General features: G+C 41.9%; 1 protein-coding gene across 5 annotated transcripts in view; it reads right to left on the bottom strand.

The window, feature by feature from the left end:
- Nucleotides 1-19,648, bottom strand: part of LOC135185866 (golgin subfamily B member 1-like) — a 43,322-nt gene that overhangs the window by 14,354 nt on the left and 9,320 nt on the right. For 3 of the 5 annotated variants that reach the window (XM_064162976.1, XM_064162978.1, XM_064162977.1), the window contains exons 8-22: nucleotides 18,208-18,330; nucleotides 17,769-17,882; nucleotides 15,957-16,275; nucleotides 15,507-15,616; nucleotides 15,034-15,151; nucleotides 13,724-13,815; nucleotides 12,547-12,697; nucleotides 8,576-8,685; nucleotides 7,944-8,015; nucleotides 7,707-7,830; nucleotides 6,678-6,808; nucleotides 5,009-5,118; nucleotides 4,573-4,741; nucleotides 4,140-4,244; nucleotides 37-3,870 (exon numbers count right to left, since the gene is read on the bottom strand). In XM_064162976.1, coding sequence (XP_064019046.1) covers nucleotides 37-3,870; nucleotides 4,140-4,244; nucleotides 4,573-4,741; nucleotides 5,009-5,118; nucleotides 6,678-6,808; nucleotides 7,707-7,830; nucleotides 7,944-8,015; nucleotides 8,576-8,685; nucleotides 12,547-12,697; nucleotides 13,724-13,815; nucleotides 15,034-15,151; nucleotides 15,507-15,616; nucleotides 15,957-16,275; nucleotides 17,769-17,882; nucleotides 18,208-18,330 — 5,682 coding nt within the window. The remainder of the gene's footprint in view (nucleotides 1-36; nucleotides 3,871-4,139; nucleotides 4,245-4,572; nucleotides 4,742-5,008; nucleotides 5,119-6,677; nucleotides 6,809-7,706; nucleotides 7,831-7,943; nucleotides 8,016-8,575; nucleotides 8,686-12,546; nucleotides 12,698-13,723; nucleotides 13,816-15,033; nucleotides 15,152-15,506; nucleotides 15,617-15,956; nucleotides 16,276-17,768; nucleotides 17,883-18,207; nucleotides 18,331-19,648) is intronic. The other 2 variants (XM_064162979.1, XM_064162982.1) reach the window with 2 other exon arrangements.

Raw genomic sequence — 19,648 nt, 5'->3', positions numbered from 1 at the left:
TTCTAATTTAGCAAGTTCCTCACCCTTTGCACTAACCTGCATCTGTAACTTCTCATTTTCAGTCTTCATCTGCAGTCTGACAGCATCTATCTGCATTCTTGAATAATTCTCACTGGTCTCTAGCTTTTCATTGATTTCTTGGAGCTCCTCCACTTTCTTTTGCAACTCGTTTTGGGACGCAGTAAGTTGTGTGTTTTCAGACATCAGTTTATCAGCATCTTCCTGTAACAGATTTTTTTCTTTCTCTAAAGCCTCCACCTGGCACTGCAGCCTGCCTATCAGAAGCATATTGTCTTGGCAGTCCTGAGATGACTTGGAACGCATGCTGTCCAGCTCCGATGCCAAACACGCCATGCTGTCTGCCTGCTCCGTGCACTTCACACGCAGAGCCTCCACAGCCATTTCTTTCTGCTGTGCCTCTTGTTCCCATGTTCTTATTTGGTCTAGTGCTTTTTGGTGTTCACTTTTAAGAGAGTCAAGTTCCACAGACAAGGAATCCATTTTCTTCTGATTAGCATCAAGCTTCTCACTCTTTTCCTGAAATTCTTTAGTAAGGCTTTTCATGGCTGTATCACTTTTCTCTATTTTTCCTCTGAGCACCTCGATCTCACTGGAGAGATCATGAACATTGCTATCTGCCAGTTGCAGACTGATGTCTTTCTCCTTTAAAGACTTCAGCAAGCCAGCAATAAGTTCTTCTTTTTTCCCAAGAGCTGCATTCATCTCAGTTCTTAGTCCATACTCAGCTTCAACTTTCTCCTGAAGAGATACAAATGCATTTTCTTTCTCATGAACTAGTTCCTTAGACTTCTGTAGTTCTCGTGTTAGTTCATCTATCTGCCCTTGGAAATGAGAAATTAAATTTGTCTTCTCTTCATCCTTCCTTTCTTTCTCCTTCAGAGTTTCAAGGAGACTTTTATTTTCCATAAGAGATGATTCCTTTTCTGCTAAGGACTGGTCCTTCTCAACGAAGACGTTCTTCTGATGTTGTATTTCCTTCTGTAAATTCACTCTCCCTTCCTCCAGCTCTACCACCTGTTTCTTTAAGACCTCACATTCTTGCCCTTTCTCTTGAAGCTGCATCTTTAAATTCTCACTGAATAGTGAAATATTGCTGATGGTTAATTCTTTTTCTGAAACAAGCACTTTCAACTGTTCCAATTCAGAGGCTAAAAGCTTTACCTGGTTCTCCTGCAAAGCAGAAGAGTCCTGTACCTCAGAAAGATGTGCTTTTAAACTGATGTATTCATCTACCTTTTGTTTTAGCAATTCATCCTTCTGTGCAACTGAATCATTCAACTGGGAGGACATTTCTTTCACGTTTTTAAGCTGATGCTGGAGGTCAGAAATAACCTCCATATTCTCAGACAGTTGAACCCTAAGTACGACAGACTCTTCAGATTTATCTTTCAATACCTTTAATTCTTGGGCTTGCTTCTTAAATTCGTTTTCTTTTTCCTGCATTGCTTGTCTAAGCTGGCTCTTTTCAGAACCTAGGGCTTGTATTTGGTTTTTCAGGTCTGAAATTATTTGCATATACTGTGCCTCTCCTGCTATTTTACTATCTTTCATCTGCTCAATCAAGGCCTCCTTTTCAAAAAGAAGGGTTCCTTTTTCTTCCAAGCCAATTTTTAAGACTTCTTTTTCAAGCAACAGGCCATCAACTTGTTCCTTCAGGGCTAGAATACTATGACTTTGTTGGGACAAGTGTGAAGTTAAAGCAGCTACTTCCTCTGACTTTTGCATCATCGTAACATTAACCGTTTCGATGTCTGCTTTCAATTTTTCATTCACAAGAGCTGCTGTATGTGCCTGTTGCCTTGCTGAAGTAACCTCAGACTGCTGCTGCACCAGCTGTGACTGGAGAACTTCGCATTCACGTGACTTCTCGCTCAGTAAGCTTGAGTAGTTCTCCTTTTCAAGCTTAAGCACATCCACTTCTTTGGTTAATAGCTGCAGTTGATTATTCAACACTGCATTTTCTTCCATTTTTTCAGAAGCTTGCCTGTGAAACTTCTCAAGTTCTGAACCTTGACTTTTGAGAGTCAGGTCTCTCTCCTCTAACAACTGAGATAATTTTAATTTTTCACCTTTAAGATTTTTTATTTCGTCCTGCATCTCTACAATACAAAGCTTAGCCCCTTCAAGTTCCTTATGCAATGAATCATTCTGAAGGATTTTCTGTTCTAGAGACCTGTTTGCAGTTTCAAAATCCAAAGTTACACTTTGAATTTGTTCCTGCAGTAGTAAATTCTTTGCCTTATTGTTGCTGAGTTCTTGGACTAGATTACTGCATTCAGATAGTTTATTATTTAACATTTCTTCTTTCTTTATTTCTTTGTCCCTAGCATCCTTCAGCTGAATGACAAGCGATTGCATTTGTTCATGCAACTGCTGTGTCTGTTCCTTACTTTCCAGCAACTGATCAGCCAGCGCATCACACTCTTTTGTTTTCTCCTGCAGCTGCTCTGCAACTGACTTTTCTTTTTGCTGGGCAAGTACTGAAAGTTGTTCAATCTCTTTCGCCAGAGTGTTTTTATCACAATGCAGTACTGAAAGAGTTTTCTGATACTCAGCAGTGCTAACAGATAACTTGTTCTCTATTTCTGCCGCAGCCTGGATTTGCTTTAGCAATTCACACTCTTTTGCATCCAGGAGTTTGGACAAATTCTCCATTTTGCTCATTAGCTGTTCCTTCTCTTTTTCCACCATATCTATTTTTTTCCCCAGATGTTCATTTGCTTGTATTTGCTCTGCCAATCTTTCTTCTTTCCCCTCCAGATCTGCCTGCAATTGTCTATTAGTCAAGTCTTTCTCCCGTGCCTCCATTTCCATCCTGTTAATTTGCTTATGAACTTCATTTAATTGGTTATTAAGTTCTTTGCAACATGCCTCTTTGGCTTTCAGCTCCCCAGTTAATTTAAGTTCAGTCTCTTTATTTTCCTTCTCCAAATGCCCGAGCTTCTGCTCTAATGAAATAATGAACTCTTGTTTCTCTTGTAGTTCTTTTTCAGTCGTTTGCTGGAGCTCAGTATGCTCTTTAAGCTTCCCAGATAACTCTGCCAACTCCACCTCTCTTTTAGTGTTTTCCAAAACCAGTTTGTTGTATGAATCCTTAATTGATTTTAACTCATTTTCAAGTATCTGTGCTTCGCTCTCTTTCTCTTTAAGCATATTGTTCCATTTTTCTTCTAAAGTATTGTTTTCCTCGAGCTGAGATTTCAAATACTCAGTTTCTTTCCTTTGTTTATCCTCCATTTCTTGTAGCTTTTCAGAGGATTTACTAATTTGTTCTTTCAACAAAGTAATTTGTGACTCACTCTCTGCAAGTTTGTTACGGTATGCAGCACTGCTGGCCTTGATTTCAGCACGGAGATCCTTAATTGTGATGCTGTTCTCACTGCTTTGTTTTAATAATTCCTCGTTTTCTCTGGTTTTAGCTTCATTCTCAACTCTAACTCTCTCCAGCTCTAATCTCATTGCGTTACTCTGCTCAGAAAGGACAGATAGCTTCACACTTGCATCTCTTACATCAGCTGTTTGCACTTCTTTCAGTAAATGAGTTTCCCTTTCAGCCTTTGATAAAGCCTGTTCCATTCCTCGGATTTCTTCCTCTTTGCATTGCACTTGCTGCTTCAGGATGATAACCTGCTCAGAATATTCTGTCATACTCAAAGACAGGGCAGACATCTCTCTGTCCTTTTCTGCCAGTGCCTCTTTAAGAATATCAATTTCTCTTTCACATTTCTGGAGATCATGAATAAGTTGAGATCTTTCCTCCAAGTGGCTTGTATTCAATTTGTCAAGCTCTTCAGTTGTCTGGTCCAGATCCAGCTGCATGGACTCCACCACACCATCTTGTTTCAAAGTCTAAACATCAAAAAAAATAATGTTATGAGAATACTTCAAACATATGTCAGAGAGAGAGTAGAATTTACACTCCATGTATAGAACAAGCATCCAAATCAAACTGTACCCCGCTCTACAGCTGCAAGGTGACCTTGTTATTCTTTAGATGCTTCCCACACACAGGAAGTTTAGTGTATGAAATTAAGCTGCCAATGCTGTAACCTTGCTGATATTTAAATAGGCCACATCAAAAGAACATAATATTTCTCCTCCTTATTGTAATGAGTTACCTTTTCCTTCAGCGTAGCAACTTTTTCTGTTAGGTCACTGATGACTGTTTTCTGCTCGGTGTTCTCCACTTCAAGCACACTGCACTTCTTTGAGGCTTCATTCAGCTTAGTGTTAAAAATGGAAGTCAACATGAAACAAATATAGAGAATTAGATTAGAATTGTGCTGTTAGGGTTGCAATACTGGAGTTCACACAACAGTGGAGTTTCTACTTTGAAATTAATAAATGAGGATAACAATAAAACAAATACATCCATGCAAAGCTCTGTGTTGGGTCTAAGAAATCCTTACATCCAACTTGAAGCAAAGCAACTACAGGAAGTGAACAAAGCCCTTTAGACAGTGAAATCAGCAAGACTGGTCCTAGGAACAGAAAGCAATAGCTAATGCTCACCAGCTGCAATAAACTAAGTACTACTGAACTATAACTTACTTTTTGCTCAGTATGCACAAACTTTTCCCCAAGCTCTTTGTTCAGAAGATCCTTCTCTTGAAGCAGTTTCTTCAATGTTTCGATTTGTCCCAGTTTTTCTGTTGTGCTCAACAGTTTTTGTTCTTTTTCTCCAAGTGAATTTTCAAGGAAGCTATTTCTGTCACTTAACCTAAGAACAAAACAGGTATTTAAGCATTTTGAAAACAAGGCCTGCTTTAACTTTCCAGACTTACAAGCCTCTGCCTATTCTCATAAAAGAATACTTATTTTTATGCTTTTCCTCTAGCCTTCCAGGTGCAAAAATAAGACTGCTGCAAACAGAAGCAGGAATCAAGCAATGTTTGTCCAAGTGGTTTAAGAGATAATGCGCTTCATTAGAAGTTTAGGCTTAAAGCAGAGAAGTCCTATATCAAATTGTCAAGAATCTCTATTTTACCCTTTAAGCTGCTCGTTCAAGCCAGAGATTAGAATCTGATGCTTTTCCACATCTCGCACTTGCTGGCTGCGGAACTGGGTGAGCTGAGCTTGCAAGCGGTCATTCTCATTCTGCAAGAGAACCACGAGCAGCATTACCACACCCAGCAGCTACCCGGAGTCAGGAAAATCTGACTCTCCCAGAGAGTCACATACTACGCAGTAGTAAGAGAGGGTTGTAGCACTTGAGCAGGTAGCAGTGCAAAGATACGCCGCTCGTACCACAAGCTCAGATGTGATATTAGTTCAGACAGATGCCACCCACCTTACAGAAACAGCTCCTTCAGCAACACTGTGTCAGCATGAACTCAAGGATGAGTGCTGTACACCCAGCACACCACACACACTCCCACTGTGTTAAGGCAGCTTACTTATCTTTAAAGGAGAAGCTACTGCTTTGAAAAATTACTTTTCTTCTTGGTTTGAAGACAGTACCAAACTGGCAGGATTTTTTTGCCTATTTTTCCAAGTTGAAGGAATGCACAAAAAATGGGAATGTGGGGAAAAGCGAAAAGGAAGCAAGCTTCATTCACACAGCTTTGTTGCTTTTAAAAGCACAGTACACATCTCCTACTCTACAGCCAGACCCACTGCACCAATTCAAAACCACAAAAATAAAAATCTGCCAACAGCAACCAAAACCCAAAGCAGAGCACAGATCCAGAACCAACAGCAAACAGGGCAAACATGGCAAACTCGTCACCTCCAAAGAAAACGAGCTACCATTGTGGAGGAGGCAGAACACACCTGTGCTGCCCTCAACAGCTGCCCTTCTTCATCTATATCACACGTTACCTGCATTGAAAGGCTTTGTTACAAAGGTCTCAAGTGACAATTAATACGAGGCTGCCTTACAGCTTAAAACCATTCCTGCTTTTGTAAACAAATACAGCCTTATAGATAAAGAAGACAAGAAACAAGCAAAGCTCCAAAGAGCTGGAGGAAGGGGTGCCTGGAGTCATACAGTGAATATAAGGTTAACAAATCACCAAACGCAGAAACTTGGCAGGCAGGTAGCTTTATGGTTACTGTTCCTTTTGGCGCCTTCACTGCATAAACCCCGCCATACAAACGCACAGTAAGTTAGTATCTGGGGAATGGACTGCATATAGAAGTGTTAGAGCTGCTCTTCCATAAATGTGTATGTACATAAAAGCTATTGCATTATGTACATTATATATTCACTCTAGACATGCCATCCTGGCTAATATACACAGCATATACAGTAACACACACACTTATATAGAAAAGAAACTTGGGGTATGCCAGAGGAGGAAGATTTATACCAGTAGGAACAAAATCTAAACCTGCAGCTTCTGACAAAGGCTCCCCACAAGGAATACTGAAAAACCCTGCTGTCTTTTACAGTGTTTTTAAAACAAACAACACAGCTATTTTCAAACAAGTTTCTGCATATGCTGAACACAAGTGACAGGCTTCAACTTCAGACTGTAAAACAGCATCTGTACACACTGCCAGCAGAGTGATGAAGCACAAAGCAAGCTTCAGACATTTTTGCTGGCTGCAAATTGATCTTTTTGTCTTAATGTAGACTATGATTATAAGAAGATAAACAGAGAATAAAATGATTCTCTTGCACCATCAGGTTTTACACAACTCCAGACACTCACCTGAAGAGCCTCCATTCTACCTTGAAGCTGCAACCTATCTTCCAAATCCTGGCAACGCTCTTCCAGACAAAGAATTTGTTCCTGTAGTTGATTTCTTTCCAATTCCAACTCTTCAACCACGCTCCGCAAGCCTGTTCAGGTCAAAGAAGGGAGTTCTACTACAATTCCTGAAGTCTAGAAATGGTTCCAGCTTTTTATTCATGATTCTCAACCAGAGCTCAGCCATTGCCACAGGAAATACCAGAGGCCCTGCATGTCCCAAAATTAGGTGGCAATAATGTTTCAACTTAAGTGCTGAAAAGTCAAAAGGAAATTTCGTATCTCAAGTACTCAGAGAACCTGGCAGAAATATTCTAAACATTGTTGCAGCCCAGTCAATAGTGTGGCTCACAGAACTTCAATCGCAAGCTGATCATGTACTCGTAGGATCAGATCTTCAGCAATTATTAACAAACAAACTGGCTTGTATCAAAACCTGCAGCGAGTCTATTCCAGCCTTTATCACACAGAGAAAAGCATTTGCATTGAAACAAAAAGTGGAAAAAAAATAAAAATCAGCATTTGGTTTGTAGATTAGAAGCATACATCAGTGAAATGAAAATGTGGTTGGCAACAGAACTGTTCTACAGACTGGAAACGTTCACAGGAACGAGACTCCTAACTTCAACACAACATGATGCTGCCACATAGGATGCTCCATGTGCACCAAAGCCCAGCCAGCTGCAGTGCTCGGTGACACTGGTGGCTCTAACTTCACCCCACATGATGCTGCCACATAGGATGCTCCATGTGCACCAAAGCCCAGCCAGCTGCAGTGCTCGGTGACACTGGTGGCTCTGCCTCTGCAGCAGCTCTAGGCAGTTCATGCAGCACGCACATGCTCCAAATGCCACGGAAACGCAAGCCAAAACAACTACCACGCATATCAGATACTCCACAAATGGGTTGTTAGTTGAATTTGAAAACAAAAATAGACACAGAATACAGATGCTGTGCATGCTTTCATAAACTGGCTAGTCGCTATCACACCTGCATTAGGTGAAGGGTACTCTGGCCACCAACCTCCCATATTTTCTCCTTCAGCTGGATCAGCGCTATCCAAGGTGACGTTCAGTTCTTGAAAGCATTGCTTCCCATCAAAGCTGTACTCTTCCTGTGTAAAAACCAGGAAAATGAAGTTTAAAGAAGAAAGGATAAAATATACATTCTGTTATTAAAAGTGTAGTTGCAATTAAAAGTCCTGAACTTTGTCAAGACCAGAGTCACCTGCTCCAGCTCCCAAGTCTCCCACAGGTTTTCTATGGTATCTGCCAGGCCTTTGAGAACACCCTTGGGCACCTGAAAGGCCAGCAGACAGCCATGTTTGAATACCTTAACTGCTCCCCTGATTTCTCCAGTGGACAGGGTAAAGTACAAAGCATTGATGAAATCCAGATCTACTCTTCCCAATGGTATGTTGTTGTGACAATGAAATACTCACTCTTCCTACAACAGCAGCACCACCTACCTAGAAGTGTCCCTAAATGGTCTGACACTACTCAACTCCTTATTCAGGAGCCTCCAGCAAAGGGATTTGGAATGATTGTATCTAAAGCAAAAATGGCCATACCACTTTAAGCAGCACATAACTTCAAGCACGTGAATTGCTTCAGAGAGAAGCTCAATACTTGTCATAGGGAAATGAAATAGACTCATTGCTTAAGGAACAGAGATGTGACGCCATTGCACGTTCAACTTCTGGCTACTTACATAGACACTGAATTCCCAGTTTAAAGTTCCCAGTTTTCAGTTGCACAACTACTCTTCAGCCTCTTGCATTTCTAAGTGTAAAGTATCACACACATGACAGCACTTCCATTATGGCAGGGAGAAAAAGAAATTCTTATCTCTTGACCCACCTGAAGCTTCCTGTTGCTCTGATTGCTCTTTCCTCTTGCCTGCGGCAGCCTGCCCATTCCATGAACTGTGGCCAGTTCCTCCTCCAGCTCCTGTTGCCCTGAGACTATGGCTGGATCAGAGCAGCCAGGAAAGAACCAGTCATCCTCAATCAGTTTTGTGCCACAGGAAAGCAATTACATTTGTATCAGACACTACCATACAAGAAGAGACAGGGATAGGCCAAGTCCCTATGAATGACTGACAGAAACAAAATCGAAGCAGCAGTTCACTGCGTTCACCTGGTGACTGCCCTCCAATGTAGAACACGAGACTCAAGTCTGCATGTCTCACCCTCAGAAGCAGCAAGCTGAACTTTACTTCTTCAGCAGCTCTAAATGAAGACTTCACACAGGAGATTGGAAAGGATGAGGCTAAGCTGGTATTACCGAAAAAGGCCAGCCAATCAGAATGCCAAATCACTTCACATTCCAATTCACCAGGTTAAAATATACTTAGTCTGATGAAGGTTGGTTTTGAATCTGAACAATCACATTCAGTTTGGTGACAATAACACATATCCCTTTCAGCTTTCATTCCTGTATGAACTACACAGCCAGACCATTTGAGCGAGTCACAAGCATGTTACACTGCAAACTGGCATCAAACCATCTTGCCAGAGATTAGTATCATCATTCTTTTTAGGACAAGTACAGAACGCTCCTAAATAAAACACACTAAGCTCAGAGTCTGGGAGCGCAGGTACACATCTGACTGCTCACTTAAAGACATTCCCATCTGTTTTGTGATACGACAAAACACGGCTGGGGAAACACGTTAGCAAAGAGATGCCCCATGCAAAGCAGACAGAACAGAATAGCCAGAGAAAAGAAAGTACAGGTGGCTCCATATTTTAACCAAAAGATTAATTACAAGTTTAGCTTTCAGTTTAGCCATATCAATCCACAGCTGTTCTCACAGCATGCCAAATTCAGAGAACTTATGCTGATGCATCTGGGAGGTAAGCACCGGAAACTGTTAGAGGAGTCCTGCTGGGAGCACTCAGCTTCCACCTGTCCAAGGATTGCTTACACCACAGATTTCGTGAGCACCATTCTATAACACCTAGTAGGTTTAAGGTCTCCCTGTAATATTCCAAAATTACAAATTTAGCACTTTGTTAAAGAAGATTAGAGGGAAAATGTTAAATAACAAGTGATAATTAATGATCCTTTGGAAGCAGGGCTGCTAAATTGGATTTTACTTCTCATTCAGCTACACTTTGGCTGCTGGCATGCACCAGCATTCATCTGACACACCTCTGTCTATTTTCAAGCACAGATTCTACTCTTTGCTTTATCACTACACATATTTCTTCAAAGCTGTACAAATAAAGGCCAAATACTGATCACAGGCCTTAAACCTCTGCTCACAAGAGCTTCCACCAAAGTCAGTGAAGAGAGTCAAGGAGGTTCCAGGTAAGAACTCAACCCCCAGTTTGGACAGGAAAAAAACAAACCACTCTCTTGAAAATCCAACTTGGCTCTCAGTACAATCAGAAGAAATAATGAGTGCACTGTCCTTTCAGAACCCAAAGTATTTAGACTTCTACCTATTGGACAATGGAAAAAAGATTGACATTTTGGTCGCCACATGAAAAACGAGTGTATTAAAACTGAGCTTTACATCATTTTGGAACACTCAGGGAAGTGCTAAAACAATTCCAGTTAAATTCAGCATTGCTTTAACAACAGTTAGTAAGTAAATCCATTTTCTAACGTTTCGCAGCACCTCAGAGAGCTTTTCATTTGCAATTTTATCCAACATAAAATGTGACAACTTCTCCAGAACACCCTCCTGCAGATACACACTGCATGGAAATTAACTAACTGTGTGTCTGGATTTTCTTGTGTCACTACTCACACTGAAGTATCACCATCTTTAGTGGTCTGCAGAGGAAACAAGGCCCAGTTATAAATGTTATTGACAGGATCACCCTCTATGCTTTTGCAGCTCCACATTAATTCAAGCCAAGAGAAACAATCACCACAGGTGGCAACCTGGCACAGATTATGATGGAATGAGTAGTGGATGTCCACACTGCTTAAAATATTGGTGCCTCATATTAATGTATGCAATGTTCTGCAGTTTATGGGCAGTGTGGATTCAGATGGGACATCAGGAAGGAGTTCTTTACTATGAGGGTGGTTAGACTCTGGGCAACTTGTTCCAGTGAAGTTGTGGACGCCTCATCCCTGGAAGTGTTTGAGGCCAGGCTGGATGAAGCCTTGAGCGACCTGGTCTAGTGGAAAGTGTCCCCACCCATAGCACAGGGTTGGAATCAGATGATCTTTAAGGTCCCCTCCAATCCAAACTATTTTAAGATTTTAAAAAAATACTACTGAATTCCTAATACTACTGAACTCCTAAAACTATTGAAGTGAAATTGATTCTTAGTCACAACCACTTGCAGTAAAGCCATGCAATTTTTCTCTAGAAATATAAATATGGAGTCAGCTGTTACCACAAAAGAAAATTACAAGAGATGGTTTGGTTAATACAAATTAAGAAAAGAAATAGGCAAGGCAGGAAAAAAAAAGAGAATCAGGTGAAAACCAGCACTTGTTAGACATACTGCTAAAACCCACAAACGGCAAATCCTGTAAGGCACTGATGGCAATCTCCTCAAAGGAAGCAAGAGCAGAAGAAATCAGCACCAGTGCATTACAAGTTGCCATTTCTGCAGGAACCTGCATGCACAAAACTGATGGGAAACTGTTCTCACTGGCTGACCAAATCACAGTGTAGGGTAGGAGTGGAGGGGGAAGGGACGCCGAGTGCTCATCAGGTAACGGCAGGAAAAAAAGAAACAGAAAGTTCATGCTTATCCCAAGGGGAGAAAAAAGGCAAAATTAAACATGGACTGACACAGATGAAGTTTAACAACTCCTATGCATATTTCATGTCGATATGTGTTAGCACAGACGAGGCAACAGGTAGCTTTCACAAAGAACAACTATGCTGCTCCAATCCCACAGGATCATGTGTGCAAGCTGCTCAGAAAGAGGAGGTGTGATGCTTCAAACACCTCTGTGCTTCCACACTGAACTTCCAGACTGGTTATGTACATTAAAAATAACCAAACTGGTTAGGTAAGTGAACAGTAATTTGATTGCTGATCAAAAGGAGAAGACTGAATTACCAAATTGGATTGACAACAACAGTAGGCTGTGCACGTTGAAATGTGCTGTGAACCCCCAAGGCAGTTCACTAACAGCACAAGAACTGTGACAGGTCGAGATGGCATGGGGAAAAGCAGCAAATTTAACCAGATTTCTGGAACTTCTAATAGAAGCTGCTTCAATTTCCCAGCAGGTGTTTTATTCGCACTTTGGAAAACTATAAAAGCTGAGATTACTTGAAAAGGTATTTTTCGTAGCTAAGTTCATATTTTTAACTAGCTCGAAACCATTGGCAGCCAGTATTACTCAGCTGACCTACACAAGTGACACTCAGATCACCGAACAGCTTAAGAAAGGCTTCTTATTAGCTTCTACTGAAGGAGAAACTTGGAGCTACGTAATACTAAAGTGCCACCTTTACTCATCAAATTCAAGCCAGCAGCAGAGCTCCCTACACCTTCACCAGCTGCTCTAGGCAGGCGGCTTTCATAGTTCAACAGAGAACTCTGTCCCATTGACCACTGCTCTGCAGACAATAAGCTTTCCATGTCCAAGCAGTCTGACACAGCAGCAGCTCAGATGGCAAACATAACAAGCACATCTACTCATAAAAATGATGAAAACAAAAAAAGGCACGAAAAACAGGTTCGAGGACACAGGGGAAAAGCAGAAATTGCAAGTTTGAGCAATTTCACTTGTTCTACAAATCTTATGGCTACAGCAATCAGTCCTGGTGGTGTACTGTTAATTCAGACTTGGAAGGCAGTCACACATCAGGTAGAGGATCATCCACCATAAAGAAAACAATTCACCTTCTCTTTCCTCCTCAATCTGAGCCATTCTCAGGGCCATGGCAGATTTCTCTTCTCTGACTTGATCACGGGACTCCTCTGACTCTGGTACATTCTCTTGCCACTCCAAGAGCTGACTCTGCAATTCATCCACACTGCCTGACTCACTGGCCTGACAAGAGAAACTGGGTGTGAAAACATACTGGCCAACCCCACCGCAAACGTAGGTTACATTTTCAGTTGGCAAACATTCACAGACAACAGCCCATTATAATTCACCACCCTGAATAAATAACAGCCTGTGGAAGTTGTAGGTTATGTAAGAAGCCTCTCCAAGTATCGAAAATGCTGGTGCCAGCTCCATTTCTAATCTAAACTATTTCTAGACAAAAAATGGCTTTGAAAATCAAAATATCTTTGCACATTTTCACCTCAGCTGTGTTTCAAAGTAAAGCAGTATCCAGCTTACTTTATGTGGGATTATAAATCTCTATTAACATTTTCTGTAAACAGAATAAAAAGGTTTCTGCCTTCCCATCAAAATAAAAACTATTTTAAAACTTCATTCATAAAGACCATCAAAAATCCCAGTTCTTCATAGCAAAATATAATTAACCATTTCAAACTGGCTCTTTGCTAGGGCTGTACAGAGCTACCATGATTAATGCACACTGTGAATCCATCCAAAGCCCTTCAGAGGTGTTTTCTGACCCTTCTCACTCTGCTCTTCGGATCCACACATTTGTGAAGCTTACAGCTGGTATTTCCCTCTGAAAGCTTTCTACACTGTAGTGAAAATAACTGCCACACTTGGATGACCCGTGTGAAATGTAACTACATAAATAGCAACCTGTTTGGGAAAATATAATTTAAGTTATGTGGCAAAGTAGAAATCAATCTTTTTAAGTAATTAGTCTTCAAAGCCAGGTTGGACAAGGCCGTGAGCAACTTGGCCTAGTCAAAGGTCAGCTGGTGGTAGATGGCCTTTAAGGTCCCTTCCAACCCAAACCATTCTGTTGTTCCATGATTCTAACTCAAAACCTATCACCTTGCTAGCCAACTGAACAGCTGCTGGCACTCAAAGCTCCATCTACCACTAAATTCATTTTCACCTCCAAAAGCCAGCTAACACTGCCAAAGTCTAATTAGCACAGCTGGAGTTAATCAGGAACTCCTGCAGAAGAGTTGTAAAGTTAACCTGCGATGCTGCCCTCTTGGTAACTTGGTCAAGATCAGCTTGCAACTTCCTTTGCTGCTCTTCATAGAGTTCCAGCTTAGTCAGCAATTCTTCTACAAAAACACAGTAAATGTGGGTTGTTAGGACACAAAACCAACAGGATGTTCAATAAAAATTTAAAAGAAAGATTCAGAATGAAAATTCAGACAATTTTACTTAGAAGACCTCTGCTAGACTGGGTCATCCATCTACCCGTGTAACTGACTTCTTGATTATCAAACACTGAGGAGTGCTTTAACTCTCTAGCAATTCAGACTGATGAACTGAAAATTCTACCATTTACAGAAAGACAGAAGATGGAACAGAGTAACAATATTACCATATCCTGAGATGGGTCTCCATCCCCATGGCTTTAAAGGGGACCCAAGACCCCTCAAACTGCCACAAGGGCACAGAAAATAACACAAGAAGAAACAGAAAAGTATCTTGGAGCTCTCCTTTAAACTGTCTGAGGTTTTAAGCAAACATCCTCTCTTAAATCCTCTCAAAAGAAACGGCAGTAGTTCTGACAACAGCTGCTTGATGCTCAGAGGGTTGCAGCAGCTCTGCTATGAGGACGGGCTACAAGAGTTGGGGCTCTGCAGCTTGGAGATGAGGAGGCTTCGAGGAGACCTTGGTGTGGCCTTCCAGTATCTGAAGGGGGCTCCAGGAGGGCTGGGGAGGGACTGTTTATAAGGTGTTCTAATGACAAGACAATGGGTTTAAACTGGAAGAGGGGAGATTGAAACTGTATGTTAGTAAGAAGTTCTTTACAGTGAGGGTCGTGAGACACTGGCACAGGTGGCCCAGGGAGGCTGTGGCTGCTCCTCCCTAGAGGTGTTCAAGAAGACCAGGCTGGATACGTTGAGTGACCTGTTCTAGTAGGAGGTGTCCCTGCCTATGGCAAGGGGTTGGAACTGGATGAGCTTTGAAGTCCTTTCCAACCTAAACCATTCTATGACTCTACTTCCCCCGCCCCTCACTGCTCCAGCTAATTGTATACACTTGGGCACATTTTCCAGCTAAGATTGGTTTCATTTTCCCCTCTTACAAAGTGCCTCTTCTGTTTCCTGCAAAACCTTCCACGCATTCTGCCCAAGTCTAAATGCAACAAGAACTATATACAGGTGGATTTTGGGAAGGAAAAGTTGAGCTGCAACAGAACAATAGCATAGAGGATTTAAGTCACCTCAGGATCTGTTTATGAAACAAGATGTGCTTTGAAAATGCCAGTGAAAGTTCATTTCTGCTTGTTGCTCTGACTCATCTGGAAAAGAAAAAGCTCTTCTTACCATTTTGAGTTCTGATTTCATGTAAGGATTGCAGTTTTGACTGCAGTTCTTCATTTTCCATTTCTAGTTCTGAGACACGACTGTGTAAGGCAGACGCATCATTGTTCTTTGATGAAAACTAGAAGAAAAAAAGAGTTTGGAGTTCTTCAAATGCACCAACACACCAGAAACGTGGCAAAGGCAAAACAGCTTTTTTTTTCCTGGTTGACAGTAGCTGCTTCTCTAGTATGTGAAAGTGCAGCAAACTACCAGATCTTCAACAAACTTACTCCTGAATGCTGGGAACAGCAGTTTGTAGTACTGGCTCCTGAAACCTCCCCCCACACCCACACTGTCTGTCCATGCAATTCCAATGCGCAGATGCCAATGCTCCCAGCACACCACTGCGATACTCTGTGTGCCCCAGCTCTCACTTTTGTCAGTCACATCTCCAAGCACAGCGCTGGGACATGAAAACATCGTGCCACACATACACGTTTCAGTTCATCCTCCAGCTGTTTGATTCTTGATTTAGACAAAGCCTTCATTTTCAAAAACTTTGCTTCAGATTTGCTGGCCTCTTCTGTTTTCAATTTCACTTGGGCTACGAAACAAGACCGCAACAAGCATTTGAAACTGTGGGAAGATCATTAATGCAAGACCTGTGTTTCATTCTCTGAGCAGCTGGCACTTGTTCACTTACACCAGACAACTGCATTCACAGTAGCAATAAGAAACATGGTGAGAAATCTGCAGTTGATGTGACCAGCTTGGTAACCCTAGAAGCCTCACCCCTACAGTATTTGATCACAGATACTTTTTAGTTAGCCTGGCAATAACTCTTCAGCAAATTAAGTGTAGCTCTACTTGAAACAGGTACGAAATTGGCGTAGATGCTAGGGCAAAGAAACCCTTTGTATATAATAACTGTTTTAGCAGAATACCTTCTAAACCTTCTAGCTTCTCTTTGGTTACAGACTCCAGAGTAACTTCTTTGGGGTTCCCGTGTTCGCTACCACTCAATTCTGCCACCTGTTTCTGGAGCTGAAACAGAGCCTGGTCTTTCTCTTGCAGCTCGGCTTCATGTTTCTCTTTAATTTCATGCAGTTCAGCATTATATTTCTCCTTAACTTTTGTCATTTCAAGCTCATGTTTCTCCATCATGTCTTTTAACTGGGCTCTCATTACATGTTTCTCAGCGTCCAGTTTAGACTGGAGGTTTTCTTTTTCAGACAGAAGACGCTTCAGGTTTTCATTAATTTCCTGTAAAAGACAAAACAAACCACCTTTATATTTTAACGTGAAGCATTTTTAGTATCACCGCCAAATACTGTATCTGTATTCCTACCTACGATGTAATCAGAAATCAGGCTACTGTTGGGAACCTGGCTGTACCTCAAAAGCTTCGGTCTTGGAAGGTCTGAGCTGAGGACCACTGCTTTAACTGCAACCTCCAGGCAGCAGCCTCCCCTAGAGGGAGGTGAAAATGGAATAAACAAGAACGTTTGGTTCTAGGGAATGTCAAAATAAAAACCCACAAGGAGAAGCAGATCTCTAACTGTGAGCCCAAAGATAAAGAACATGCACCACAGTGCCACCAGGTGTTTTCCCTGCATCCATTAAACCAGCCTTATGTCAGTGCTTATTCTACTGCTGGTGCATTTGCATTAGTTACTTTAATAAATAAAGAGGCAGCTTACAGATCACCGCAGCAGAGCAGTCCACTCACATCAGACCTGCTGTACACATTACTACTGTCACGATACGTAGCACTAGGCCTAAACTGCTCAGGTAAAGCAGCTGTGCAGAATAGTAGAGGGAATGCTTCCAAACTGTGGTTAAAACTTAAGTGAATAAAGCAAGGCTTCCTGTTATTTTAATTCTTAAACTGCAATGGAATCTCAGCTTAAGTGCTTCACGTTGTCAGTCAAACCTTCCCTCCACCCCCACAGTGTGTATGCCTGCCCCCTCAATGCCCGAGCGTTGGAGACCATCAGTTCTTGCGAAGCATCGCTGTAGGAAGATGCAGCTAACCCAACAGAATAAACCCACCTGCTTCAGGCAGGAGACCTAACCAATGGGAAAGACAAGGCTTGAACTGTCATGGATCTGAACTATCTAGGCAGCACATCTACCATAGTACATAGCTGAAGCTGCTTCTAGAAAGATTTTAATTCTGGCAGTGTTCCTAGTTTTGGGGAACAGCAAGCTAATACGCTGGACCTGACACCCCAGACAGGCTCTGATGCATGCTTCAGCAGAGTCCCTGAGAGACTACAATATCCCTTTTCTGCACCTCTGAACTGAAGCAACAGCACTCAAAGGCTATAATGACAGTTCATTCTAAGTGCTGCAACACAAGGAACCTTGATTAGCTATTGCTCTTGCAATCAGAAGAACTACAGCAGAAGGAAAGGCAGAGAGTTAGCAAAACACTCAAGCCTCAGATCTGGGGCTTCCTGAGGTCTACCTAGAGAAGCTAAAATCTTTTGTCAGGAAAAAGTCTTCCCTACTCAGTAAGATTCCTGAAAGAATCAAGACAAACTACAGGTGAGAGGTTACAGTCACACATTTTACAGGCTTTCCCTCTCCTTTGAGTTAACTTCCAGCTGGAATCAGTCTTTGCACAGCTCTAGCTGTATGTGTCCACGCCTCCTGGACAACTGCCCAAAGACTTCATGCAAAGTGTCTTTTGTGCCCAACCAAACTTCTCACTGACCTGAGGAGTTCAGGTGTGCACACTGGCCACTTCTTACCTGCAACTGCTGGTCCTTGGCATCCAGTTCCTTTTGCAAGACATCTATCACCTGCGTCCTGCCCAGCATGACTTCTTCCTTTTCGTGGAGTTTCTGTTTCAAGGCTTTTAGTAGCTAAGGAAAAAAATCCAATAAAATAAAAATTAAACAATCAGTCACAGAATCCCAGCGTGGAGGGGGTTGGAAGGGATTTATGAAGACCATCTTATCAAATCCCCCTGCTAAAGCAGGCTCATGCAGAGCAGGATGCCTATCTCCAGGTGGGGTCCAAATATTTCCAAAGAAGGAGACTCAAAGGAGTACACATTTTCAGAAGAGAAAGAAAGGCATATCCTTAATTTCATAACCAGGTATTTCAGTTACAGAGGTAAGGAATCACATGACTCCAAATTCCCATGTCTAAGTCAAAGCGAGATACTGAGTTTCCAGAGCAGCCTACCTGTTCTAGGTCAGCACTTGCATCAGATTTAGCAGCTAATTTAAAGAGCTCCTGCTCATGCTTTTCTCTCTGTGCTTCCAGTTCCTTTTCCTTTTCCTGGATAATATTTTGAAATGCACGTACCTAAAACCACATAAAAAGTTAATACAAAAGCAGTCCACAGAGGCACAGCAAATGACACCCTGAACTGTCTCCAGACAGATGCTGTATTTTAGCTCAGGTCTCAATTTTGCTCCCAGTTAACAACAAGCACAGCAATCAGTGAGTGATCACCAGTATCAATAGTGCACGTGGATAAACCTCCAGCTTGCAGAAAACGTGTCCCAGCTGCACACCCTTTAAACAAGAAGCGCCATCCTGTCCATTCTCACTTAGTATCTCAGACCTTCTCCCCTCTTTTTTGGATACCATAGTTCTGGAGCTGCTAATTTCTAAAGGAAACTTGCAAGAAATAGCCTCTGTAATTTCTATTAATGAAGCCCAAACTGCAGCTTTGAAACCTAGCTGTCTCCTCCTCCAAACCTCATACTCCCCTCCCAACAGGTCTTTTTGAGCTACCTTGCAGTGTTTGTAAGAACTGGATATAACTTTTGAGTTCTCACTAATAGCAATTTGAATAAATTCGTATAAAGCCCTACCCAGACAAGAGCGATGATACTGGGCTCACCAAAATGTCTTTCACAATCTCAACTGCTTGTCTTTTTCTCTCCTTACTGTACCAAAACTAATTCCACATGTGCTGCTGCAGTCACGTTTGGGATCAAAAGCAGCTTTTTCATCTCAGACAAGATAGACTCAGTGATGTGAGAAACAATGAGATGAGTATTTTCCTACATGGTACACCTCAAATGCCGAGAGATCAGGCACAATACATTCTGACATTTAGCTTCCAAGGAAGTTGGGAGGGTCTGATAATATCAAGGAATGGGTAATATACTCCATAGTCTCACTTTATTTTCTCAAGTATTATTTAACAAGGCATTGTTTGTCCTGCCCTGGTAAATAACAGCTAATTTCTAGAGAGGTTTCCAGGTCAGGAGGACAATCCTATTTTTTTCCATGTTCCCATGGCAAAAAGTGTGCCAGGGAGCTCTCAGCACAACCGAAAGTCAGCCCTCAAAACAGCCATTTGTGCCAGAAATGGTTGGTTGCAGTCATCCAAAACCACTACCAACAGTGAGATGCAGCACCACATGAAAGAGATGTTTGGAAGCTCTTCAACTGAAATTCTGCACAACTCATTTCACTCTGTCACACACAAGTCTCAAACACCAGCCACAGCCTTAAACTTTCTTGCACAAAACTTTTCACTACAGTGACCAGCAGCTCAGCCTGTCTAATACACCACTCTTCTTGTTCCTCCTGAATGCCACAGAGCTTCAGTCAAGAATCATCCAAAGTTAAAAGAAGCATTTCTTAACTACTGAGATGGAAACACTAC

This window comes from Pogoniulus pusillus, chromosome 24 (assembly GCF_015220805.1).
Source record: "Pogoniulus pusillus isolate bPogPus1 chromosome 24, bPogPus1.pri, whole genome shotgun sequence".
NCBI classification, from domain to species: Eukaryota; Metazoa; Chordata; class Aves; order Piciformes; family Lybiidae; genus Pogoniulus; species Pogoniulus pusillus.
The sequence above is the reverse complement of the archived record's forward strand: the minus strand, read 5'-3'. Positions and strand labels throughout refer to the sequence as shown.